Source organism: Dothidotthia symphoricarpi (genome assembly GCF_010015815.1).
Source record: "Dothidotthia symphoricarpi CBS 119687 unplaced genomic scaffold P153scaffold_13, whole genome shotgun sequence".
In the NCBI taxonomy this organism is placed as follows: domain Eukaryota; kingdom Fungi; phylum Ascomycota; class Dothideomycetes; order Pleosporales; family Dothidotthiaceae; genus Dothidotthia; species Dothidotthia symphoricarpi.
Window position 1 is genome coordinate 349105 of NW_022985020.1, and position 16422 is coordinate 365526.

The 16422-nt window shown below is 49.9% G+C and overlaps 6 protein-coding genes across 6 annotated transcripts; 2 read left to right on the forward strand and 4 right to left on the reverse strand.

The window, feature by feature from the left end:
• Positions 1-1034: 1034 nt before the first annotated feature.
• P153DRAFT_386934 (uncharacterized protein) lies at positions 1035-2235 on the reverse strand (the record flags this gene model as incomplete). Its single annotated transcript, XM_033670588.1, has 5 exons — positions 1035-1060; positions 1111-1243; positions 1330-1555; positions 1621-1829; positions 1888-2235. The coding sequence occupies 5 exons, from the start codon at positions 2233-2235 to the stop codon at positions 1035-1037; spliced, it is 942 nt and encodes a 313-aa protein (XP_033522346.1).
• A 2257-nt stretch (positions 2236-4492) lies between these two features.
• On the forward strand, positions 4493-5779 carry P153DRAFT_386935 (uncharacterized protein; the record flags this gene model as incomplete). Its single annotated transcript, XM_033670589.1, has 1 exon — positions 4493-5779. One exon carries the CDS (start codon positions 4493-4495, stop codon positions 5777-5779), a length of 1287 nt encoding a protein of 428 aa, XP_033522347.1.
• A 1493-nt stretch (positions 5780-7272) lies between these two features.
• P153DRAFT_358111 (uncharacterized protein) lies at positions 7273-8319 on the forward strand (the record flags this gene model as incomplete). Its single annotated transcript, XM_033666769.1, has 1 exon — positions 7273-8319. One exon carries the CDS (start codon positions 7273-7275, stop codon positions 8317-8319), a length of 1047 nt encoding a protein of 348 aa, XP_033522348.1.
• A 283-nt stretch (positions 8320-8602) lies between these two features.
• Positions 8603-11072, reverse strand: P153DRAFT_397849 (MFS general substrate transporter). The gene is made up of 11 exons (XM_033671592.1): positions 10550-11072; positions 10483-10500; positions 10329-10435; positions 10255-10276; positions 10046-10201; positions 9985-9990; positions 9880-9928; positions 9693-9828; positions 9379-9639; positions 9024-9327; positions 8603-8971 (listed from the first exon to the last, which is right to left on the reverse strand). Exons 1-11 carry the CDS (start codon positions 10727-10729, stop codon positions 8747-8749), a joined length of 1464 nt encoding a protein of 487 aa, XP_033522349.1. The 5' UTR covers positions 10730-11072; the 3' UTR covers positions 8603-8746.
• Positions 11073-11212: 140 nt separating this feature from the next.
• P153DRAFT_294546 (glycoside hydrolase family 5 protein) lies at positions 11213-12779 on the reverse strand (the record flags this gene model as incomplete). Its single annotated transcript, XM_033663964.1, has 5 exons — positions 11213-11566; positions 11618-12065; positions 12116-12448; positions 12508-12588; positions 12718-12779. The coding sequence occupies 5 exons, from the start codon at positions 12777-12779 to the stop codon at positions 11213-11215; spliced, it is 1278 nt and encodes a 425-aa protein (XP_033522350.1).
• Positions 12780-14215: 1436 nt separating this feature from the next.
• Positions 14216-15877, reverse strand: P153DRAFT_358114 (MFS transporter-like protein; the record flags this gene model as incomplete). Its single annotated transcript, XM_033666770.1, has 3 exons — positions 14216-15347; positions 15411-15709; positions 15758-15877. The coding sequence occupies 3 exons, from the start codon at positions 15875-15877 to the stop codon at positions 14216-14218; spliced, it is 1551 nt and encodes a 516-aa protein (XP_033522351.1).
• Between the last annotated feature and the right edge of the window lie 545 nt (positions 15878-16422).

The window sequence follows — 16422 nt, forward strand, 5'->3', positions numbered from 1 at the left end:
CGGGTAGATTTGTTTGTTGATGGGGGAAACCATGTTGAGTCGATTCATATCTGCAGACAAGTTCTTGGCGATCATGACGCGCAAGCAAGGGCCTCCTCGGTAGATGAAGATTGTTTCGTTTGACTTTGCATTGTCCACCGCTTTTCTAAAGACTCGACGATCATTCTTTGAGTTGAACATCCCAACAAGTCCTGGAGCGTTGAATATGGTATCACCGTGAACGTTGCATTAGATGAAACTCTGTTATCAGATGAGGGCAATGTACCATATGAATCACGAAGTGTAACAATGAGCCATGGGCTTTCACTGGTGGACAAATTTCGAATCTGGACACTAAGGTAGAGCTGAGAGCGGGTTATTGGTCGCTTTGTGACAAACTATAGCTACGGTCTGTGGATTTCTTGTCGTTCTCGCTCGATTCGACTTGCTTCTACCAGTTCGTGTTGTTCGTAAGTAAAACGGCGTGACTTTTCCTTGTTGACGGCGTTGCCTGTCGTGTTACACTGCACGATTTGGCGTAAGCGGGCCGAAACACTAGATCAGTTCAGGGAAATTGTCTGAGCCATCCCTGCTGCCGTTGAAAGATGTGAAACAAGAACTGACAGGCGACACAGCATGAGCGGAATGGCGTTCGTGCTTCAACCGTCCGTTTAGAACAGTGGTGTCCTTTGGTGGTAAGAATGGCGCATATAGGCTTCTTGTTCACTTCCATTGGCATACACCCTCACCATAGGGTGTGTATAGAGAAGACAACGAGTTATGTGATTAACAACGACAGCGCCGATGAAAAGGGACATGATACGCTTTGAAAATGATGCTGGCTCGGTGGCTGGAGATTACAATCCAACAGATGCAAGTGGCGACGTACTTCATTCATGAGCTGGAACTCTGGTCTAATCGCAGAACTGGGGGACAGTTGCATGCTCATCTAGAATCGCGACAAACTTCGCAATCTCTCGGCCGACGGATGCTTGCGTGTCAACGAAACTCGCGAGATGACAAGGCCACATCGAGAAATATTGCTGGCACGCCCGTCACGCTTCATTTGTCCGCCATCCGTCTGTAGGTGTACTCAGCCGTACGCGGATAATATGTCAGGACAGCCCTTACATATTGCTTCCAATGTTGCACCCGTCGCTGTCGACAAGATGCTGAGTGCTGGGGTGAGCACGACGACACATCGGCACATGACGATATCCAGTCGTCGATAGTTCTTCGCCAACTTGGCGAGGGCAACAGGAGGCTGCTACGGTGGCAAGGGTGCCATGTGTGAATGCAGTACGATCGCGGTGACAGGGGTGCGATCCTTCCTGCGCCCAGACGGCGTACAAGTAAGTGGAGTGTCGCTTTCTTGTGCTCGGTGGGCAATGAATCATCAGCCCTGTGGTCTGATGCAGTCAGTCTCAGACTATGTCGAGTCTGCAGGACGGGACTGGGCGGGTGGGCTTCCGTGGATCTGCGAGCCAGCAGGCGACATGGCGTTTGCCGGCGCATGTTAGGGGCCCATAGGCGTTGCGCTGTAGCATGCTCGAGAGTAGCCGCGATCAAGCGCAGCCTGCAAGGCATGTGACGAACGGAGAAACAACAGTGCGAGCAGAGTCACGGCGTTTACTGGGGCACCGGCTGTCCGCTGCGCAAGTACCGTCCTGACTCTGCAGACCCTGGCCGAGGGCGGTGGAGTGCCTGCGTGCCTGGGGCGTGGTCTTGGAGGATGCGAGAGGAGCAGAGCATGCTACAGAATCGGAGCCGCGAGACAACAGAGCTCGGCTGTCTACCACTCGTCGCCATTGGGCGGAGAGGGCTGCGCAGCCGTCCGTGCCTAGGTCGAGCTGCGTGATGTCGAGTGGACGGGATCCCTAGGCAAATGCAGATCCTGGTCGCAGCTACATTAGGCGTGGAGGCTAATGTACTTGTCCTTGCACATCCGCACGGAGCCAAACGGCTGTACACGACCGTCGCACTCTCTGTTGCAAACGGCAGCGGGCAGTAATCTAACATCTTTCGAGAGGTACCGTCTAGCTGGCACACTGCAATGCCTCCATTATAAAACTCTCTCGCCGCCCCGTGTGTCCCTTTTGGACGCTCCTGCCAATTCCTCCACCCACCTCTCGACTGTCGAGATACCTTGCGTGCTACTGCTGCTGCTGCTGCTGCTCGTGTGCTTGCTGTTGTCCCGTCTCGCCCTTGACCAGACGTCGCCAGCAGACTCCAGTGTTCAACGACCGCCACCGCCATCATCCGCCTCGCCGTCGTACGTTGAGTTGCGGTCTGCACCTTCCCTCCACCGCTTCACCAGGAAGGAGCTCCCCGCCAATTCGGCAATCAGCGCGCGTCCAAGCTCCACCCCACCTTCCTCCTTCACGACATCACAGGCGCCTCCCGCTGTGCAACCGCGCCTCAATTTCGCTTGTGCTCGCCAGCATGTGCACCAAGGTTGTGCACACATACGGCTGCGGCCACCAGGTCACAGAGAAGGCCCCGTGCGCGACATCGAGAACTGCGAATTGTGGTGTTTGCAACACAAAGACCGTCAAGCATGACGAGAAGTGCGATGGCTGTGACCACTAAGAGGTACACACTCCTCTGCCCAAACCCTGCGCGTATCACGCATGTCTGACAATTATGCTTGTAGTACAACCACCCCTCTTATCCGGACGACACCCTATGGCGGCCCGCAATACGCTAACGGTCGACTTTTGTCGCCGCGCGAGTTGTCTACCAGCTCGCTTTGTTGCTCCATCTCTTCCTCCCTAGGCACAATAAGTTCTTTACACACGCTCTAGCTCACGGGCTGCATTTTACGGCGTCACGGGATATCAAAAGCACTGGCGTTCAATAGGCATTGGGAGCCATCGGTTCTCGCGGAGTCCGGCGTTTTGGATACAGGCTGGTGTTACACGACGCTCTCCATCTCTATCCTCCTGCTTCATACGTGGATGCTTGGACTTTTTAGTATTTAATCGCGCCGTGCGCGCACGGTAGCCCAAACGGGCCTTTTCTTTACCCTCTCATCATTGTCAACGCCGCATTTAATCGAGCACCTGCCGCTCTGCCACATAATGGCAATATGGCAATGAAAGGGATACATATCAGTTACTACATTTCGATTAATTATTACGCAGGCGCCGAGGTCGTCTGTACCGGTACTTAGGTAGCCATCTTGAGCCTATCGAGCTTCTGTGCAGTCCATGCAATGTCGAAATCGAGTCTGGGACCAATCGTGCCTGATCTGCCACACAGTGACGAACAGAAGCAATATACACATCACCATCTCTTACCAATCAGCTTCCCTATGTGACTGTCAGTAACCAGGTCTTTCTCTCGAGACACTTCACCCACGCAATACTCTATTGGTTTCGATAATCATGGCAAAGTCCATGGTTGGTCAGACCTAGGCATTTCGAACGAGTGGACAGGAATCATTTACAGCGCAAACAAAGGGCATCAACGCATACATACTAGCCATCTGGTAGTAGTGGTTTTGTTCGGCTAGAAACAATACAACTCTGAAGCGAAGTGGGAAATTGTCACTCAATATTCGGTTTCTCTCGAAGACGGAGTAGTGCTAGATCGAGCACAAAGCCCAGTTGTGTCGCCCTGATACGAGGTAGTCACATGCAAGTAAATCTTCCTCGATTGAGGAGTTTGAGATGGGTACTGGCGCTCCTTGGTAACTCCCTTGACTGTTCTCATATAAATTTTAATTGGGCTCTGTTGAGCAGGGTTTCGAAGATGTACGTGATCATGATGTGCGCAGGGTCCCGCATCCTCACATGTATTGACCAGCGCTCAACTTCCCTAAAGCGTTACCATCATAAGAGCAATTGAAAATGCTTCAGCTTGAGCCAAGTGGCTAGCAAAGACTCCTAGAACGGTTGTGGTTGTATTCATCAGATTACACCTGTAAGTTTTCCGTCGGAAACCGATAGCTGACGGTGCCTGCTTGTGGCAGGGGCATCCTTGTTGCTTCATCAATTCATTAATTCGTTCATTGTCTATAGCGGCTCAATTGTACCGTCTGGTACAAGCAACTTTTTTGGTTTCAAGCACTGTTCGCATCCCGCTCCATCCTAAGCTCTCTCCCACTCTATAAGTTTCCTGGTGGGGTACAGCGGCATTCTGATGCAGGGACAGTCAGGGCGAACACGTGGAGCGATGACATCCTTGCATGTTGACTGGTTACGATCCTGTCAGTTGATAGTCGTTGGCATGTATAGGGATGGGGGTCGATGCAGGCCAAATGCAGCGCACGTGCACCTTGTGGGACAAGCTAATACCGCAGGCAACTGCACCAACAACGAAAGGAAACAGAATTGAACTAAATAGATGATCAGGTTGTGACATGATGGCGATGTTCGTTGAGTGATGGACTAAGTGATGACGCCACAGTGTCAAGATGTCGGCGTAAATCCAGGCAAGTCGCCGATCGTCGCGACCATTTTGGGAGCAGCCTGGCGTTCCCTCGTCAAACCTAAACACTCCATTTCCCAGGATGTCAATCGATATCAATTGGGATACCATTACAGGTGGCGCAGACGGATCTGACCGCGCAGAGACAATCCGCGCTTTCATCCACGACAGATTCCAGCAGGTGACGCTGCCGCGTTTTATCCGCTCAGTTCATGTCCACTCATTCGAATTTGGGAGCGTGCCGCCCGTGATCGAGATCAAGGACATATGTGATCCGCTACCGGATTTCTACGAAGAGGACGAAGACTGTTCAGACGAAGAGAAAGATGGGAATGATGCTTCAGAGTTTGACGACGGACAACGCGAGACCAGCGATCCTTCAAGTCACTTATCCAAGGAGCGACCCGTGAGAGAAATGGGAGGGAGACCATCTCACGCGGAAGAGTATATGTCGAGTCATTTGCGTTCTATCTCTTCACATGCCAACAAACCACCGCCAGGCTTTCGACCCTCACTAGCCCCCACGGAGCAGCTAGGGAACCCTCTCTTCCAAAAGGTTTCAACCCCAGGTATTCCCGGTGGGACTTCCAACCTCAACTACTTCCATCTTCCTCTGGGTTCTGGGCTTTCTGGAAGTGCGACACCTCTAGCCGCCGTTGCTGGCGCACAGCTACAAGGCTGGCTCGACAATTCATATGCTTGGCCATCAACACCCACTAATATGCGTCTTCGTCATGCTACATCTACAAACTCTTTGACGTCGACAACACAATCAAATCCGGATCCCAGCTCTCGTCCGTCTTCCAAACACCAACATGATCACGAGAGGGAAAACGCCTTTGCGCAGTTGAACGACTCATCCTCACAGCATGGGTCTAATGGCTCGCCATCTGCGTCACATCCCCGCATATTGGATAAGAGCCCCGAGGACATCCAAGTGGTGGCCCACGTGCAATACTCCGGAGACGTGAAGATGTCGTTGACAGCAGAAATCTTGTTGGACTATCCCATGCAAAGTTTTGTTGGCATTCCATTGAAATTGAACATTACCGGTCTCACTTTTGACGGCGTTGCCATCATAGCATACATCAAGAAGCGGGCTCATTTTTGTTTCTTGTCGCCTGATGATGCCGATGCATTGGTGGGCAATGAGTCATTTGGTTCTTGCTTGGAAGACACACAGGAGCAGCGATTGAAGGTTGGAGGTTTGCTCGAACACATCAAAGTGGAGAGCGAGATTGGGGGGCAGGGCAGTGGGAAACAAGTGCTCAAGAATGTAGGGAAAGTGGAGTCATTCGTCCTGGAGCAGGTCAGGCGCATTTTCGAGGACGAATTTGTCTACCCAAGTTTCTGGACGTTCCTTGTTTGAACCATTCGCTTCCCCATGTCCAATTGAAGTCCCTCAAAAAAACTGCAAGTAGCACTTTGTATGTGCCTAATCTTTTTGAAATCGCAATCACACAAGAGAGACAACTGACAGGCCATCATCAGGAGAGGGATTGAGGCGGTCGATCGACCAACTACGAGTGTCACTGCTCTTTGTGGAACTGCACACTGCTGTCAAAATACAAGCAGTCTAGTCTCCGCTCCTGTGCAACGGTTACAGCGCAGGGCGTGCGTGCCACAAGCCTTCATCACACCTATGCGGTAAGCAGTTCCCCTGTGGATCCACACAGGGGGTCACACAGGAGGTGTTCAGGAAACGTGGATTTGGCGCTCGGGTACGTGCAGAAGCGACATGGCACGGCAGATTTTGACAAGCTTGTAGTCAATCCTGCTGTCACTCCCGTTGTTTTGACAGCGGGAGTGACCGAATCAGACCATGTCGGTGCGACGGGAGATTGGTTTGTCACTGTGATTGGAATCTAAGGTGCCAAGGGTAACTGGTGTTACTAGCTTGTCAAAACTAAATATCCGTATCCGCACACGGGCCGAGTCGACTTTTTCGCCTTGTCGAGCTTGGACTACTTTCCGTGTATTGTCAGGTGTGCTATTGTTCGCCGTCAAGTTATATTCTTTCCGACGGGACGCGTCCAGCCCGTGTTTTCTGCGGTTGCTGACCCCATCAATACGAGAGTCTCACCGTAATTGCTACCACGTCTATAATAATTCCAATGTGATTACTGCAGTTCTCACATAGTGAGGCGCCACTCGGCATCCGTCGTTTCTCCGTGCGTCAAAATCAATGCTTTACTTAAGGCACGTAGTAAATCAAGCCACTCATGGGGACTGGTAGAACCGACCGTATGCCCGAGGTATCTGCACTTCTTTGGACAATTCACGGGTGATCGCGACCTCCTGGAGACTCATCAGACTACCCAAGCGTCATACTAAAAGTACAAGGGCGCAGATATGTTTTTCGATCATGGTGTCACGCTTTGTCATTATGTGTGTTCTCTGCGTTCCTCCTCTATTCTTATCTATTGTTAATAACTGCGCTTGTCTGGTCCTGAATACCTGGGTCAGCTTAAGCACATATTCGGTCTTCATCAACATTACAACAACTTCCAGCATAAAATTCCATAATTCAACTTTGAATATCAAAGCTTATTAAAAGAATAGTGTGTATGTATCAGAGGCGCAACCAAATGTCTTTACTATCTTTTGCTTTCCATGTAAGAATCTTCATTACGACCTCTCGATAATCTGGGACAGACAATCTTCTGCACCATTCGCAACACGAGAAAAGTCATCAGAGTAACTTCGAGTCGAGTGAAGGGTCTAAAGCGTCTCTGGGGCTGAACACGTGAGTGTCTAAAATCTGCGGTATGGCATTGTGAACATGGAGAACAAAGTACTCTGCACCTATTTAAGATCATGTTCAGCTCTCCCAACTATAGCCGAAGCAACATCTGCTCAATTATGGTTGACAAACTTTCAACTGATTCGACAAGAGTCTCAGTCAAAGATATGGGGAAGAGCTCCGTAGAACAGGTAGTGGATGGATGGCTTTTCCAACTCGAACACATCAAAACATTCGCTCAACTTGATATCAATCCGGTCGATCCCTACCAGAAAGCCCTGTCCATCTTCCAGGACTTCACTAATTCGGTCGTCCATGCTCTCAAGGCGCATAATCATGAGGTTATCGAGCTTGTCTTCGAAGGTGCGCTCAGAAACATCTATGAGGGACTTCCAGTGTTCAATGCGCGGAACGAATACAGCCAGTTTCTAGGATGGGTCAAGGATGCAACTCTCAAGCACCCATTTCGTCGAACAGCAAAGCAGCACCAGTGGCTACAAATTGTGCAGCTGCAGAAAGATGACAACCCCATGTCTATCGCTAGCAAAATCCTCTATGCGGTGGCAGAGATTCCAAACTGGCAAGAACGTGCATACGATCCCGAGAACCTAGTCAAAGATCCCGAGGCACTATATTTCCTCAAACAAAAGAACGGCATCAAAACTGTAGCCACAGAGGCAGCCGGAATCGACGACAATTGTACGATCTGCACCAATACCTTCAACGACACCTCGTATGCGCCTCAGCGCGCGCCTTGCGGACACGTACTGTGTAGTTCTTGCTTCAAGAAGTGGCTCCTTGAGTCCAAGGGTTTGTACACATGTCCTCTGTGTCGTGCATGTGTCATATGTGGTGAGAATGACTGCAAACATCACGCGGTCTATCAGGATCAAGCGCCTCCAGTCCCTTTAGCATACATTCTAGATGCATTACTCCCCGAGAAGGCAGGTGTAAGCCTGCATGGAATCTTGCCTATACTGTACTGGGAGCTACGTGAGGAAACAAGGCACGATCGGGGTACGTTGGCATATATTGAGGCGATATTGGGAGCACATGGCCATCAGCTAGACGATGCGTGGCAGGCTTTGTTGGCACGTGATGTTGAAGAAGTGCGGGGAAAGATCAAGTCAGTGCTCGTAGGGAAGATGCGGAGTGAGGCAATCTAGTGTGCCTAAGATGTATAGTGAAAGTCAAGGTCAACTATCAGCAATATGTTACACAACTTGGGAACTTTCAAATGTGTAGATACAGACAAGGTTTAACTCTACTCTCAATTCGATTTCAGAGTGTTCATATAAGTCTTCAAGTCTAACAACTGACCCTTTGTAGTGTTTATGAACCAAGTTTCTTTACGAGAGGTGTAAGAATGACAGAAAGAAAGAGGCCGACAAGCTCTGTTCGAAAAAGATGTTTTCCATTTCTATGAGATATACTCTACACGATGTCAAACGTTCGTTACTCGGTTACAAAGTAACAACTCTTCTAGGTCACGAGGTTTGATATCCGATCTGAGCAAGAGAAACTTTCAGATCGATCTGCATTCGGAAAAAGTCGTTTTGTGAATCTTCGGCTGCCAACTGGCGTCCAACGTGTCTAGTATCCATACAAATTAACGTGCTCTGTAGTTGACGCTCGGAGCTTCTTATTCTCTTTGATGAGCAACAACCGAATAGCCCAAGCACAACCGATTGAGCACAACGCAAAGGCCGCCGATGCTCCAAAGCCGATTCCGTATCGTGGTCCATCGTAGTCGGGCCATAGGTAGGCGCCATATATGTACCCAATCTGGCCTCCTACATTTGTCATAGCGAGAACCACCTGCTTGCTGTCAGAACAAACATTTATACTCTCTCGTGAGATTATCGCTTACTGCTTTCTTCTCCTTGGTCTGGCTTAGAGTCGAGGATGCCCAGCCGATGATGACGGAGTTGACAGAGTATGCCCCCATAGGGAAGATGAAACAGGCTACATATCGTCCTGCGGTGTTCATCGTGCTGGCCGCAATGACAAACCCTACTATCGCAACGAAAAGTCCCCCCGTGATATGCCATGTGCGTTCGTGCATTCGACCTGAACTCCATCCCATCGCGATGCCTGCCGCGCCGGCGAAGATGAACGGTGGACATGTCAAGACGAGGGTGATGGTCCTGTTGAATCCAAGAGTTTTCACGACACTGAGATGTTCTTAGTATTGATCAGTGGGATGATATGATAGGGATACTTACGTCGGGAAAAACGAGTTGAATGAGCAAGCGCTCAAATGGAAATTCTGCATGAAGCAGAACAACCACGTTCTCTTATCTCTACAAGCTTGCTTCAGACCTTCCATCGTACTGACCGGCTCAGTTGAATCTCCGACCCTGTCTCGTTCGATACGTGAGTGTGCGAGTTCCCGCTCCGCTGGGTTGAGCCATCGGGTTGTGAGAGGTGTGTTTGGCAGGAGGAAAAAGCCGAAAATGGCTACAAAGGCGGTCACCGCACCTTCACTATAGAGTGTATCAGAACAGTACAAATACAAACAGTGCGACGGGGTTATTACAGGATAAACAGCCATCGCCATCCAGCGATTCCTCGAAAACCGTCCATGCCTGCAAAGACACCAGCTGCGATGAGTCCAGAAAACCCAGTGGCCAGAATTTGCGCGCAATACAATAGAGCGATACGTGTAGCTACCTCTTTGATACGTTGTTAGTATCAATATGTTCAGACGGCTACATAGGCATTACCTTTCCGCGTATAGAAAATCGAAAGCATGTATGTAGCGCCCGGGTAGAACTACAGACGCACGAGTAAGTGATGAGAAACAGAACGAGATCTCGTCATTGACGTACAGGAGCCTAACAATTTGTTAGTCTTCTGCTCTGCTTCACGATGAACATTGGCACGATATACCTCAGTGATTCCTAGAAAAAAGCGGCAAACTACCAGGCCTCCAAAACTATGGACAAGAGCCGTGCATGCTGACACAACAGCCCAGATGAACATCCACACGCTCATGTAGATGCCGGGCTTGATCCGTGTGATGAGCATGTTGGAGGGTACTTGCATCTACGGGTTCTCAGAAACTAGTTTGCTGGAGATCTGGATGGGGATGAACATACAAGAACGTAGCCGACGAAGAGTCTTTCATCAGATTAGCAAATATAGGGTTGGTCACTACAATGACGATACTGACATGCTGACTGTGGTGTTGAACTGGATACCTGACATGTTCAAGTCTTTCTCGAGATTGTTGAGTCGGGCTTGCGCAATTGCATTTCGGTCGACGTAGTTGAGGAAGTACTGCTCAAATGTGAGCTGACGCGAACGTGGAGACTGGGAGTGTGTACCATCGTGCAGAGCGTTGGCTAAGTTTATCGTTAGTAATCTCTTCATCCTGAATCGAAAACTGCATACCATGATGCGCCAGTCGAGTTTCTTTACAAGTTTGATCTCCGCTGGATCTGTTTTGGCCGTGGCGCCAGTGAAGTCGACATTTTCCAAAGCAGCAAGCTTTTCGTTGTTCAAGTCGGACTTCTCCACTACAGGATTGATAGGTTTTTCATCTTGCATCGCTGTCTGCCCTCTTGAAGTCATCTTGACGCAGGCACTGTGAATAACGCGGAGTGCTCGCTCGAAATCGTGGAAAAGTGAGGAACCTGTAGGGCTCAGCACTACGAAAAAGGCTGCTATGCGTTCATGATATAACAATGAGAACTCGATATCAACACCTGGTAATCAAGCCTCCCAAGCTTTTTCCCCGCACTGTATACTACTGCAGATAACCGTGCGGTGAGCTTGGCCGAAGATCTTGTCCCAACGTGGAATGTGGTACTCAGGGTTGTGGATTTCGGCAACACTTCAATATCCGCGACAGGGGCCCTGGATGGCTCGCAATCATGTTGACAACTGAAGAAACCAGGTGCATGCATCTCCACAAGACTGTATCCGGAAGAAGGTTCAGCGACTCGATAGAGAAGAGTCTCCGGACGTAGGTGAAAAGCTAGATTTACTCGCATTCCTATCTGGATACGACTAAATGTGTGATACTATGGCGTCCGCTTGTTCTGTAGCGTCCTCTCAGAAGTTTGAACAACCCGATCCAAACTGATACTCCACTCGTCCATTTTTGATTGCCGGGAAAACACCAGCGTCAATCAATTTGAACGCGTCCCATTCTGCCGCTCCCTCTGTCTTGAAATTCCAGAATGTCCATCCCTGTGTCTTCGACTCATACGCTGCGATTTGCGCCTCGATGTACTTGCGCGACTGGGTCTTGTAGTCGGCAGACCACTGATTCACATCGTTCTGCCAGCTGCAAGAGCCAACAAATGAACTGCCAGCAAACGAGCCATCGTATCGCGCGCCACGGCCATAACCGTTGAGATATTTGGCGCAATCAGTCATCGCTCCTGACCATTCGCCCACGAAAGTCTACAAAGTCAGCGCGTGTATTGGCCAAGCTTACACATGAACGTCACATACCCATTTATCAGCACCGTTGTAGGATTCCGCAGTGCTACAGACGTGTTGTTGATGCTGTAGAGGTGACAAGCGGAGAAGACCGTTGTCAAAAACTTGGTACTCGTGGTGGTCCAACACGACATTCTGTGCGTTGTTGTCGGAGGGAGTGAGAAATCCATTCCACGTGTTCGGTGCCTTGAAAGCGTCGGACATGATAACTGGTGTATCAGAGACTGCGCGGACTTGGCCGTAGCCGTCCCTGTAAAACTGACGCAAGACGTCCTCGCGCAGAGCGTCAGAGTAAAGGGCAGGCTCGTTGAGGAGTTCAATGCCGATGATGACATCCTGGTACCTGGTCTGCGCATACTTCTGTGATATCGTTTGAAGGACTTGTAGAGTCTGCTGCACGGTGTTGCCGGACTGCCAAGTTGGACGGTCTAATCGCTGGCCTGAGTTGTCGTATCCGTTCCTGTCACGTTATCAGTATAATAGGCTAACGTAGTGGAGAAAATAGCCTACTGCGATCCAGGTGCGCTGTGGAGGTCGATGATGATTTTCAACCCCAACCCTCGGGACCAGTCAACTGCGGCGTCGATATAGTCCCTGGCACCTTGCACGTATGGAGTACCAAATGTATCATAAGCCCAAAATCCAACGGGAATACGAACTACATTAAACCCGGATTGTTTGATCTTATTAAAGTCTGCCCACGTGGTCCACGTGTTCCAGTGATTTCTGAGGATAGCGAGCGCCTGATCATGCCCCAACTTATCGCACAAAGTATACTCGTCAACAATATCTTTCTGGGGCCGGTTCTGATTTACGCTGTCGAAGATCGAAGGAGTAATCCATCTGTATTTGTTCACCCAAGTTAGGATCTCGAGATTTTCGATAGCATCGATGCAACTCACGGTTCTAGAACTAGCCACCCACCAATGTTGACACCTCTCATTTTCTCAGTACCCCAATTGAAGGCTACTGCACGTTTCTCACTATACAGGGTTAGCAAGACTAGAAAACGGTGCATGCGCTCTCGCGGGAGCCACCAGATGTGTGGTTGCGTCTTCACATCGGGTGAGATGTGTGTGCCTGTGTTTGAGAACCTATGGACATGGACTTACATAGGATTCGCAAGCGCAGGGATGCATAGCGATAACGCAGCCAACGCGCGCGTGAGATACATTATGCAAAAGTTTAATTGTACCCGATATCTTTAGCAAGAGTAGAAGTGTGCAATAGAAAATGCGACGACACAATCCAAATAGATGGTAGAAGGCTGAACTCGAGGCACCGGCAACGTGACAGCGAGAACGACCCTATATTGCAGAAATCAAAGGCTTGGTACTAATCCCTTGCAGCTGCCAATACTGGAACGGGCCAAGCGAATCGCGTGAGTAATCAGTTAAGAAAGGCTCTCAACGTACGAGAATGGTTTAGGTTGGCAGGTGCAAACGAACGGCAAGCCTGTGATGGCCTTGACGTGGCTAAGAAGATAGTAGACTAAGGCTTATGTCATACTTGTAAGGGATGATGTGTTTGCGAAAATTACCCTGTACAGTGTGGCAGTGCGTAAGCCTACAAAAAGGGGGGACGAATGAGAGACTCTCTGCATATTAATAGATGATGACCTATCGAGCTAACTTACACTTCGTCCCGTTATTCCGACATTGCATTTGTGAACAGAGAGCAGGATCTTACCCCACGGGAAGCTCTTCCAACACGTGAAGATGCTCATTGACGACATTGCTAGAAAAAGAACACCTCGATCTACAAATATGAAAAAAAGTGCCTTAGTTTGTGCAACATGAAACAAGCCAACAGTTAAAGCTTTGATATGATTGAGTAAGAAGTAGACCAAGACTTCGAGATGACGGAATCAGTATGAGATGGGTTGCTACTCGTGACGTGACCAGCACTGGGACGCGGCTTTTCCGGCAAGCGTAGAAGGAGAAGCGCGGGGCCCGCATAATTCTCGTCTACTGGGACGCGCGAGTAAGTTGGCATGTGAGTCTGAAAGTGTGTATGTGGGAAGCAAGCTGCATGCTTTGTGGCACCTAAAGGCTGTAAAACCACACCAACATATTTTACAAAAGTGTATGCTAGGCGTATACGGCGAGGAGATTGAACATCAGGCTCCTACACTAATTTTCGATGTAGGTAGTTGTCAAGCTGTTGCAAGGTGGACTAACCGAGAGTGAGAGTTCTCGGGATGATCCAGAGCCGTCCAGGGGCGTGCAGTGCCTGACGATAGCGTGGTGGCAAAACGAACGGTCCAGACTGTCTTCGAAGCCAGCTGAATACCGATGCACTCAAGCAAGCGCGGGCTTGTCCAGAAACCAGGTGGAGAGTCTGGACTGTAGTGACGACGATGTGGGTGGTGTTGAGGATGTCTAGAGGTTGGAAAGTGGGGCAGGGAAAATAGAGTGGCGTAAATGCTAGCCGCAGTCTAGGCGTTGCCATGTGAAAATCAAACATGGCGTTGGACCCTGGAAGATAGCGCAACCAGGAAGAGGATGTAAACTTTTCGAGTGAAGTCATAGGCGAAGTTGGACAAACGGTTGTTGTCATGTTCGCTCAGACATCGAACAAAGCAAAAGTCATAATGTGTTTTACACATCCTCAACTCCCATGATCCGTCTTTCCAAGCAGCCAGCCACCCATCCATAAAAACGCAGGCAGAGCCGTGATGCCCGACAATAGCCCCAGCACCCAAGCCATCGTCGCCCATCCCTTGTCCTCCACAATGAAGCCGGCCAAAAGTGGTCCAACCATACAGCCTCCTGCGAAAGCAACATTAAACAAGCTGTAGCCCTGACCAAACGCTCCACCAGGTCCAAACCCTGGATGGCCACGCGCAAGCATGCTCTTCTCCTTCGCCTCCACCACAACTGAGATCTCGGCCATGATTGGTGGGTATGTAAGTGCAAGGAAAAGTCCAGCCACCGCAAGTAGCGCGCAGAGCAACACTTTGTCTCTCATAGTGTTCTCATCGACGAAGCGAAGGCAGACAAAAGGCGGGCAAGCACCCAGGAAGCCAAGTACAACAAAGTAACGACTCCCGTACTTATCGCTGAGCCAGCCAAACAGGGGCGCTAGGAAGGTGGGAATCACAAGAGGCAGGAAGAGCAGCGCTGCTCCTGTTGAGTTCCAATGGAAAATTGTAGCGGCGCGGATAGTGAGGACAGAGTCAAAAGAGGTCGTAAGGGCGGCTAGGATGAGGGAGCAGAACAAGGCAGAGAGCAGACGTCGAGAATAAAGCAGTGAGAGGACGGGTGGTAGGCGATCGCGGAAACGAGGTGAAGGAGTTGAAGCGTCTGCAGGTTTCATCTGTGGCTGGGCGGGGGTGATTTGCATCGCCTTCTCAGGATCAGAGGCATGCGTTGCGACTTCCGTCTGGCTGTTCTCCGACTCTTCGTTGATGACCACTGGTACTGGTCCTGCGTCGGAATCCCATCGTGCGGCTACCTTCTTCTCCACGAGTAAGAGACGAAGTACAATATCGAGCGCAATCAATCCGTAGGCCATGGCGAATACAGCGTCATATCCGGCGTTATCGAAAACGACTCCACCCAGTACTGAAGGTGCAGTCATGGTTAGTAAAATTTCCACTTGCGTACTACTTATGATGGTAAGTTGCTTACATGGGGCTATGAAAATACCAAGTGACATTCCGATGGAAACATGCCCCATACTTTGAGCAAGCCTCTCTTGGGGAACCGTATCAGCTAAGAGCGCAAGGCCAACAACCCATCTGCCAGTGTCAGCTTAAAATCTCTGCTTCAGATCAAGGTCGCCTAGACAAGCAGCCACTCACACAACCGCAGCTGATGCACCCTGCAGAACGCGTCCGGCAATCAAGACTCCTATAGAACTGCCAATCTGCAATAAGACCGTAGCCCCCAACAGCGCGAACAGTCCAAAGAGAAGCGGAGATCGACGAGACGCGCCGCGATCCGCAAGCCATCCACACAATGGAGAGAAGGCAAGCAGAGCCGCCCCATAGACGGCGATGAGAACAGAAACCCAGTATTGCACCCTGTCGTGTTCCACATGGCTACGCGATTGTATGGCAAAAGGAATGACAGGAACGATGACGCTGTAGAGAAACATGTCCTGAGATGATCAGCTTCAGATTTCCTCATCGCTACAACCATAACTTACTGTGAATACGGCCAGAGCTATCGTGCCGGTTATAAATCCTTCTGAACTTCTGATCTTCAACATGTAAGGTGGTTTCGAGCCATGCTGTGTCAATGACGACAGCCATTTTGGTCGCGCCATAATTTCCCAAACTATCTCTTCTCTTTCAAATTTCTGACTGCTCAACCATTAGGTATGACAAGATCACAAACGCGAACCGTACCGACTAAGTAAGAAGACGGCGAACGTCATGTCCGAAATGCCTACGCCAAGAGAAATCATCAGGTCATGCTTCGGATGCCAAGTAACGCTCGTATTTCCGCATACTTCGCGTCCGCGGACGCCGCGGTGCCCCAGTATTACTAGATCCATTGCGGTACATTTGTGGGGCGAACGTTAGGGAGGACGCTCGTTGTTGAGCATCTGCATAATGGATTATAGATGTTCTGATAAAATGATAAAGGGGACACTTGAGGCTGAAAGTAGGATAAGCCACAAGCAATCGGGACACCAATAAAAACGGCGAAATCGTAGCGTGCATATTAAGGCAGCCGGAATTTAGCTACGTGCTTCTCCGTCAAAAAAGGAAGCTTTACCACGAGGTTGAATTTTACCAACAAAACAGACCCGTAGACGGATATTAGTGATAGTCAAGACACGCAAGTTCTACACGAATTTGGCATGTG